Consider the following 9,625-nt stretch of genomic DNA (forward strand, 5'->3'; position numbering starts at 1 on the left):
CCACATGCAGATGGAGAATTAAACAGATCCCACACACACATAGACTCTCACAGCCTCACTGCAGCACCAAGGTAGAGTGGTGTATTGATAAAACGCTATGCTAAATGCTGAGGAAGGCTGATGAGATAGCCAGAGATATGCATCAAGGAGAAGAACATCACTAATGGCTCAGTGACTGATAACATCCTGCCTAATTAATTCATCTTCAGCCGCAGTGGCTTCCTAAGGTGCAGAGGAGCCTGACTAGGTCCAGTGTTTTAGGGATGTGCTGATAGTTGATGTTATGTGCAGCTTTCTCCCAAACCTGCATCACCTTGTTTGCACAGCAAAAAGAGCTCTTTTCACACCAAGGTTGTAGTTGTACGTCATCCAGCGCTATAGAGCGGAGGAAACGTGTGGAAGGACAGGAGATAGAAAGATGAGGTCCTCTGCGTGTTTCATCTGGGTCCCCGGAGTGAAGGATTAGGGCGCTGGGATGTGGTCTAAGGGGTTCAGTCTTTATAGGTTTGTTCCCTTTCTAGCCAGCAGCACCAGGCAGTACAAAAACGGCACGGGTCAGAAACGCCCCTCCTATGCTCCTCTCCCATTATGTCCGCCGTCTCTCTCATCGCTCCCTCTTTTCCGTTTTCTCATCTCTTTTCTTTGTAAAGATTCATCTTCTTTTTTTTCCCCTCCTCTCAGCCTTTTTATCTCTACTCTCATCACTCATATGCTGTGTTTCCCCCCCCCTCTCCTCCTTTCTCAAGCAGCCCTGCAAAACACACACACTCTATGCGTGCACATGAACACTCACAGCTCTAGTTTTGATCACCAGGCAGGATCTGCTCTCATATGGATTAACTGGCAATGGTTTTAATGCAGGAACCTCTTCATGCCAGAGCATGCTATTTTATTCAGACTAATGAGCCTGGAGAACTCTCACTTCCCTTGATAAACTTGATGCATTTTTAACAGACAATATTACAGAAAAACTACGGATCCTCCAATGCATCAGCAGCTCACTGCTCCAGCTCAGGGCACTGTTCTTACATACTGAGCATAAACTATAAATCATGTAAACTATAAAACACTGTAACCTAAACATGTGTTTCTATTTGCTCACACTGGACTTTGACCTTGAACTGTGCCTTTCAAAACTTCAGAACATATGTCTAAAAAACTTTTTGTTTCTCCAAAAAATATTCAAAGCAGATCAGTTTCATTGGTAAAACTTAAAAGTTTTCAGCTGTTTACAATACACTAGTTGCACAAGCATCAGAAAACAGACTGACTGACAAAGAAAGTTAGAAGGATCTAAGTGGCTTTTATTAGATCCCAGGTAGGCATGTGGTGAAACAGCAAAACTAGGTGGCAACTGAAGCTCAGGTTCTTAGCAATGAGTGATAATTACAAGTTTTTTAATTCTGCTAAAAGTGCTAGTACCTAATAAATACTGAAATGAGCAGTTTGAAAATTTTAATGTGTGCAAATTTAATACCATGAACCCCCTAATATGTACAGTATGTCACAAGCATAAGTGCATGCTCCTTCTTTGCACTTTTGCTTTTTCTAGATTATCTCCTACTTGCACTCATGTCAACTAATATGACTTTCAGGCTGTAACCAACCTAAGAAGGTAAACTGCCTGTGCTCAGCTACTTCTCAGGAAATCCTACCTCCACTGTTTCCTTCCTTGCTGCTACCACTATCCAATCAGTACTGGAAGCACGATCCGTACCATTCAGCTTATTTCCATTCTCTGGTTGCACCACTAGTCAGCTTCCTTTTTCTGTCACTTTAAATTGGTTTATTGATGTATCCTCTGGTTGCACATGTATAACCAGATGTTCATCCAGGTTGCCAAAAATGGTGTGCTGAAAAGTACTGAGAGTACTAATTTCTGTCCTCAAATCATCAAAAAATGCTAAACTAAATTGTATGAAAGGTATTTAAGACTTTTCTGAGAGAATTGGTCATGTTTCACATTCTGTCCATTATATTTCTTGTCTGACTTCATCATTGGACATGTTCAGCACAGTCTGAGAAAATATGGTTACGACATGTTTTTCTGCCTTTCAGTTTTATCTTTCTTTAGATTATGCACTTTATACTATAAAAGTACAAAAAAATGCAAACATAAAAGTCAAAATTTCTACAATTATTTACAAATCCAAAGCCAAAAAAAAAAGTTGCCAGAAATAGGTTAGGATTACTTTTCCGGGACAGAAGCAGGATAAAAAAGAAGGATGTAAACGCATTTATTCTCTCTGAGAAGCCATTTTTAACCTTTCACATTTTGTTCACTAGTTGGATTTTTGTAATTAGGGAGGTAAAAAAGTATTTTGTTAGTCTTTATTAAAAAAAATTAATAAATCCCAGATGTATTCTGGTTGTGCATGCGCAAATGAGCTGATGGTATGGAACATGTTAACAGTATGGCTTGGCCAGTAACATTAGCAAAGCAGGATTCATATTTAGCAACCATCATGCAGTTTTTGTAAACACAATGCAGGACATACAAGAATAAATGCTAAACAACAGCTGCAAAATGATTAGAAATGTAATTGTCTGTTAGCTAGGTCTGCAACTAACGATTATTTAGCAAATCGATTAATCAGTTATTTTTTCAATTAATCGATTAATAATCAGATAGGCAAAGGTTCCTTAAAGAAGATTTTTTTACTAAATTAAACCAGCTGAATCTCAAATGTTTCCACTTGAGAAGTTCTGGATTGAACATATTCACAGACAAATTTTTTATTTATCTTAAATGCAAAATGTTAAATTTTTTTTATTTCATTACTATTTTGAAAATAATTACTGCTCTAAGTGGGTCGCTCTGTCAGCTAAAGGAATGTTTTAGAGTCTCTATACTCCATGATTAATTGGTAGCTAAAATAGTTGAAGATTATTTCAATAATCAATTAATCATGATCAATCCGATGAATTGTCTCAGCCCTAAACTAAACTAATTGTCCACTAAAAACCAAAGTTCATTCAAGCCTTGAATTCCTCTATATATTCCGCTCACACTGAGCCTGGTTCTGCTGGAGGTTTCTTCCTGTTAAAAGGGAGTTTTTCCTCTCCACTGTCGCTACAAGCATGCTTAGTGTGAGGGTTTGTATTTGAGTCAATGAGTCAATGCAATCAACTGGTTTCCTTAGATAGAAAACTTTGTATCAATTTGACTGTATGATCTGGTTGAACTGTAAAGTGCCTTGAGATGTCATGTGTTGTGAATTTGGCGCTATATAAATAAACTGAATTGAATTGAATATAAACAGTGAGGCTAACATTAGCTTAGCTCATAGGAAATTCCAAATTTAACATCAATAATTTTAAAGATTATGGCTACTGCTGTCACAGCACATTCATGACTGTGGTAAACTATATGATTCAATGATGACTTCACCTAACTAATTTTTAACTCTGATAGAACAGTAATTGGCCTAAAGATGCTTGCCTAATGTTATTAGCTGCTGCCATGAAGAAAAAAGTATCATCTCAAGAGGTGAGATTTCCCTAAAAGTAGGAAATCACAGGCAGTTTGCAAGCAACAAGGGTGGAGGCATGTTCGTGAAATATTGGAGGGGTCATGGCATTAAATTTGCACACATAAAACATTAAAAATGCAACTGGAGAATAGTTTATATGCATATATTTTAAATAAAACTTCTGATATGAGTATTTGTTACAAATAACGCTAGCTCAGTAATGCTATGGTGCAGCTCTGATGCGCATTTGATTCTTTTTTTGTTGTTGTTTATATTTAATTTTTAGTAAATTTTATACTTTTAATTTCAGATTTTTTTTCAATTTCACTTTCATAGATTGACATTTATGAATTGCATTATCTTCAAATTGCTTTTCACAGATCATATTCTCCTCACTTCTAGAGGCGAGCTTTCCTCTGGAGTGAGGAACAAAGTATTTCCATTGGTCTGCAGGATGTTGGCAACAACATTTTTATTGGTTAAGTGAGTGTTTGTGTTGGGCTTGGTGTAAAATTGGGCTAGAATTTGTAAAATTCCATCTGAAAAAGAGAAATTTGAAAGAATAAATACGTTTGAAAATATGAAATGTGTAAAAAACTATTAAAAAGTAATATATGAAAAACAACAGAAAAAAAAATCATATAAGAAAAACACAAAACATAACTCTGAAACCTATTTTTGAGTTTTTTCAAGTTTCATTTCTGAATTGCATCTTTTCCAAGTTTCCATATAGAAAACATGTTTTTTTCCCCCCTAGTTTTCTTTACAGTTTGCTTGAAACAGTAATTCTCTCCATAAATGGACAAAAATGTCAGTCTCTAGATGTGTCACACTGGTACAGAAATTCCCCAAAGACTTTAAATTGTAAATGCAGAGAAACATACTTGCTCCTGGGAGCTGAACTCATTCACACCAGAATGTTGTTATCTTTATACTTGGATTTTCTGTTTTTTAAGGTCGTTGTTATCATTCCTCTACTTTAAGATTATGCAGTCTCTTGTTAGTTCTGTCACAAAAAAATCTCCAGTCCTCATGAGGCAGCAGAGGGAGTTTGTCAACATAAAACACTTTCAGTCTGTGCAATAAACGACCATCAATAAGCACATTATAAAAAAGGAAAGGACCCAAACCTAAAAACAATTTGAAAAGTGCAAAGAAAATCTCTTCTGACATCTAAAAAACACACCGTTACACTTGTTAATGCTCTCCTGTGTTACCCTGAATGCATTCACAAATGCACACAGTGGTTTGTTTGATTGGATCCCACATACGCAGCCTATGCTGTGAAATATTCACCAGAGCACCAAAATGCTCTGCGCAGCTGCAAACCTCAATAAATGCATAATTTACTGTTGTTTGAGTAATACTGCCCACAAGCTAAAGGACCCAGCTGTTTGGAAGAAAACTTAACTCCCTTTTGCATAACAGACACTGTATTTTTGCGCCTCATTGCGTTGACAGCCGCCGTGTTGCAAAATCAGGCGAACATGACTCAAAGGCACATTTCCATCTCTCTCATTTTGACATATTCTTGCAAATAAAAGAAGGGAATAAATAATAAAATGAATGGTCAAAGTTCTGTGAGTGCAAGTTCCTGGAGATGAGAGTCATTGTCAAAATTATTAGCAACACCTGAGTTTGTTCTGCTATGATAAATCAAATGTCGGCGTGGATATAAAGGCCTTTGACTGAAGCACCTGCCTGCCTAAAGAACCACAACAACAACCCAACATCAGTAAACTAACTCTGAATGTCAGTGCCTCTGCAACAAAGAAATGTGTGTTAATTTTTTAAAATCATAGCCTCAGAGTTTAATTATTCATTGCATCTGAATAGGTCACAGCCTCTATTTTAAGCATGAGGAAGACAAAACTGGATCTTTGAGTGGAGATGGATGCAATGCTTTTTATGTTGCAGCTGTGTTGGCTTCCATCAATACAGCAACTACAACTTTGTGGTATAAACTATAATATAAGCATAGTTTAAAGGAGATATTTGAAAGGGCTGCATAAAAAGGTAACTACCATTTGTATCCTCCTCGTCTGATATATAGAACATTTTACAATTATTTCTATGAAATGCAAAAAAAAAAAGATATTTAAATATATATAAGTTCAATATAGCTAGTAAGGGAGTCATTATCCACAGTAAATCTTGTCCTGTGTTGGTATTGGCTGAGAGGCCACTCACAGAGGAAGCAACTGCAAAAAATTAGAACAAATTCAAGTTTAACTGTACTTAGGATCAGAAATGTCAATTTTTGAAGACATGTCCTGAGATTAAAACTTAGAGTGTGGAATACAAAGGCAGTTTCTAAGTCAGCATTTTATCACCTGAAGAACATTTCCATGATTAAAAGACTGATGTTCAAGCAGGATCTAGAGAAACTCATTCATGCATTTATCTTTAGTAGAATTGATTACTGCAACAGTATCTTCATTGGTTTGCCTAAAAACTCCATCAGACAGCTGCAGCTGATCCAAAACGCTGCTGCCTGTGGTCTCACTAGAACTAAAAAAGTAGAGCACATTAGTCCGGTTCTGAAGTCCTCCCACTGGCTCCCTGTAACTCAGACAATAGACTTTAAAATCCTTCTTTTGGTCTACAAATCACTGAATGGATCAGCACCTCCATACATCACAGACCCATTGTCAGTGTAGATCACTCAGATCTTCTAGTTCCAGCCTTCTCTGTCCACCCAGAACTAGAAACAAACATTGAGAAGCAGCATATAGTTCCTATGCTCCACTGATCTGGAACAAACTCCCAGAAGACAGTAAAAGTGCTGAAAATCCTGAATTTTTAAGTCAAAGTTAAAAACCCATTTGCTTAGAACTGGCTTTGACTGTTGAATTTAAACTCTTCACTGACATATCGTTAGTTCAAATTTGTGTGTATTTGGTTTACTCATGTATTATCTCCGCTTGCTTACTGTATGTTCTGCTTTTATTTTCCTTCTATTTAATTGTTTAATTCATGTAAAGCACTTTGAATTTTCTTGCACTGAATTTTGCTGTACAAATATACTTGCCTTACCTACTGACAACTGTTAAAACAGCAAAACTTGCCAGCCATGGATTGTGAAGTACGGAGATATGAAGATCAGATTTTTTTATTTAAAATGGGTCAATATTCTTAAAATACATTACCATAAATTACCAAGTGCATTTCGAAAATTTTATGCGTGCCCATTCAAAATAATGAGCCCTCTAATATGTCCCAAGCAGGAGTGCACACACACTGACTGTTGGTCAGTAGCTTATGTCAATTTTTGTCGCTTTGAGGGTGAAACCAACCTGAAAAGATGAACTGTCTGTGATTGGCTACTTCTCAAGAAATCCCGCCTCTTTAGACAGTGCCGCTTTCCTCCTTGTGATGGCCAGAGACTTATAGGTAAGAGTTCTGACAACTCCATTTTATAAATTAGCAACATTACAAAGAGCAACATTTGCACTTTATAAATAGATTGAGGGAAGTAAGATGCTCATGCTGGTGTTGCCATACATATTACCAGAGCATGGCAATAGAAAATGATATTTAATTTGCTCTCATCTTTGAACATGTGCATATGGGCCAACTATATGATTGAAACAGGCTATAGATAAAAATAGATTTTACATGGCTAACNATATTACCAGAGCATGGCAATAGAAAATGATATTTAATTTGCTCTCATCTTTGAACATTTGCATATGGGCCAACTATATGATTGAAACAGGCTACAGATAAAAATACATTTCACATGGCTAACAATAGAATCATAATATGGATTAGAACCTTTTAGTCAGTAAGCTTTTTAGTAAAGGTGTTTTTTGTTAAATAATTACTAAAAGTTTTGGGTCTGTCACAGATCTGCATGTATTTTGAATGGGCGAGTCAAGCACTCTCTTTCTCTTGTGCTGGCAGAACTTTCTTACTCAAAGTTTTGGTTACAGCTGGTAATGTTAGAAAAAACATCTTTAGGCTAATTGTTGTGCACTTTTTCTCAGCATTCTGATTAGTTGCATTATTTTTGTTTGGGTGTTTTGCTGCAGGAGGGACTGGTGCACTTCATAAAATAGAGGATATGATGGAAAGAGTGTGTTTGAGAAAGATAAAGCAACGTCACAAAACACCAGCCAGGAAGTTAGAGGTCGCACAGTTTCAAACTTGACTGATGCACTGTCAGGTTTACACGGTTTGCAAAAACTACTGCAAACTACTGTAGTAAAAACTTGTGCAAGGATAAGCGACCCATCTGACCAAAGTCCGTTTATTTAAAACAGAGGAATTGTATCTAAACCTCTGACATTTTGAGAAAAAACAAAAAACCATTTGTTTTTAGCAAAGAAAAATATCCTTTTACTAATCTTAACAAATTGAAAATAGGAAGTATTCAGTCTGAGTCAGGCATTGTTTATGCAACAAAAATCATGAGGATTGTTTCTCATTTTCTGGATGCTGTAAATAAAAAAAATTTTGGATTATCATCAATATATTTGTATTTATTTATTAATTTTTTTATTTTGTGTTGTTATGATTAGCACATTAGGCAATTATGGTCATTTATAAATCATACTTGCTTGGCCGAAAGGAGGCTTTAAAAGCACAGTGAATTTATTTATTTATTCATTTTTTTTTTGGTAAAACTCTTTACTAGAAACTTTTTAAAAACTTTTTTGCAAATTTTGATCTCTTGTTTATTAAATGACGTCTTATTACCTGAAAAACTAGAGGGTATGTTTAGCTATCTAGGACTTGCATTTTCAGCTAGAGGGCAGAACAGAAGTGTAGGAATCACTACTGAAGGTCTTAGAGTACCAAAATGTATTCAAGTAAAAGTAGCACTACTTCATTATACGGTACTTCTACTTTAGTAAAAGTAAAAGCAGCTGTCCAATAAATGACTTAAGTAGGAGTAAAAAAAAGTAGGCTACTTAGTTAAAAGGCTTCTCCAGTACTGTCTTTTTTACTATTTAAAATGGTATAAATGAGGAAGTTTATTAAATATAAAGCTATGTGCAGATTCCTTTTGTTTTAAAAACAATGTAATGGGTTTAAATAAGAATTGGAAATCCAAGCAGAAGAAACACTTTGTTAAAGTCAAATTTTGGATATATAACACATGAAGGCATTTCTTAAGGTATAAGAAATTAACACCAAAACAACAGAGATTAGGTACAAATCTCATGAGGTCCTGCGTTTTATGTTAAAATGAGTTTCTTTTTTTTATAAAGTTACTCACAGTCAGTAGAGTAGCCGAAGATTTTACTCAAGTAAGAATAATGATACTTCATTATAATCTTACCAAAATAAAAGTTAAAAGTAAATGAATCTACTCCTAAAAGACATTATTTATTAAAAAGTTACTCAGGTAAATGTAGTAACTAGTTAATACTCAGGTATCAAAAATATGTATAGCAAACATTATATGTGATTTGATTTTTTGGTCATTGTGGGTAAAACTTTGAATTAAGGGAGCTTTTGCTGAAGATTTCCTATTATCTTTTATTATAAATCAGCCAATTATGAGGTCACGGAATCACCAGCAAACACATGATCCTTTTGTTTGATCTTACATCTTTGTGTTGCTGCAAAATTGTTGCTTTGTTAATAGAAAATATACCTAAAAAGGGCTGATATTATCTTAGCATATGATTATCAAAATCTGCAATAAACTGCAATAACTTTTTAAAGTTTGAATACCGGCTTCCACTTACTTTAAGCAAGAACGATTCCAGAAAATTGTGGCTGTGCTAATAGAAGATGGGTCATCAGAAACAAACTTCAGCTCTGCCATAAACCAGAATATGAGGTTTTACACCGACTGATGGTGATCATGGTTCTGCCTCTGTCGTCTACAGATGGATACACGACTGATGACATTGAGTTTTACTGGAGAGGAGGGGACAATGCCGTGTCTGGGGTTGACAGGATAGAGCTGCCACAGTTCTCCATTGTTGACTACAAACTCATCTCCAAGAACGTTGTCTTTTCTACAGGTAAGTCACGGAGTACCGATCCATGTTTTTAAGCTTTTAACTTTAATTTTGTGCCATATTAAACCTGAACCCTTTAGTAATACTCAAAATTATTCCTATGCTTCAAAAAAAGACGTGTTAAAAGCCTTAAAATATATATATTTTTAAAAGCAGACACATAATGTTAGTCGA

At 35.5% G+C, this 9,625-nt stretch overlaps 1 protein-coding gene across 2 annotated transcripts in view; it reads left to right on the forward strand.

Annotated features, from left to right (window-relative positions):
* gabrb2 (gamma-aminobutyric acid (GABA) A receptor, beta 2) overlaps nt 1-9,625 on the forward strand; it is a 67,029-nt gene that overhangs the window by 46,838 nt on the left and 10,566 nt on the right. For both annotated transcript variants that reach the window (XM_015401028.1, XM_015401035.1), the window contains exon 6: nt 9,317-9,454. In XM_015401028.1, coding sequence (XP_015256514.1) covers nt 9,317-9,454 — 138 coding nt within the window. The remainder of the gene's footprint in view (nt 1-9,316; nt 9,455-9,625) is intronic.

Source organism: Cyprinodon variegatus, unplaced genomic scaffold, assembly GCF_000732505.1.
Source record: "Cyprinodon variegatus isolate N-32 unplaced genomic scaffold, C_variegatus-1.0 Scaffold31, whole genome shotgun sequence".
Lineage (NCBI taxonomy): Eukaryota > Metazoa > Chordata > Actinopteri > Cyprinodontiformes > Cyprinodontidae > Cyprinodon > Cyprinodon variegatus.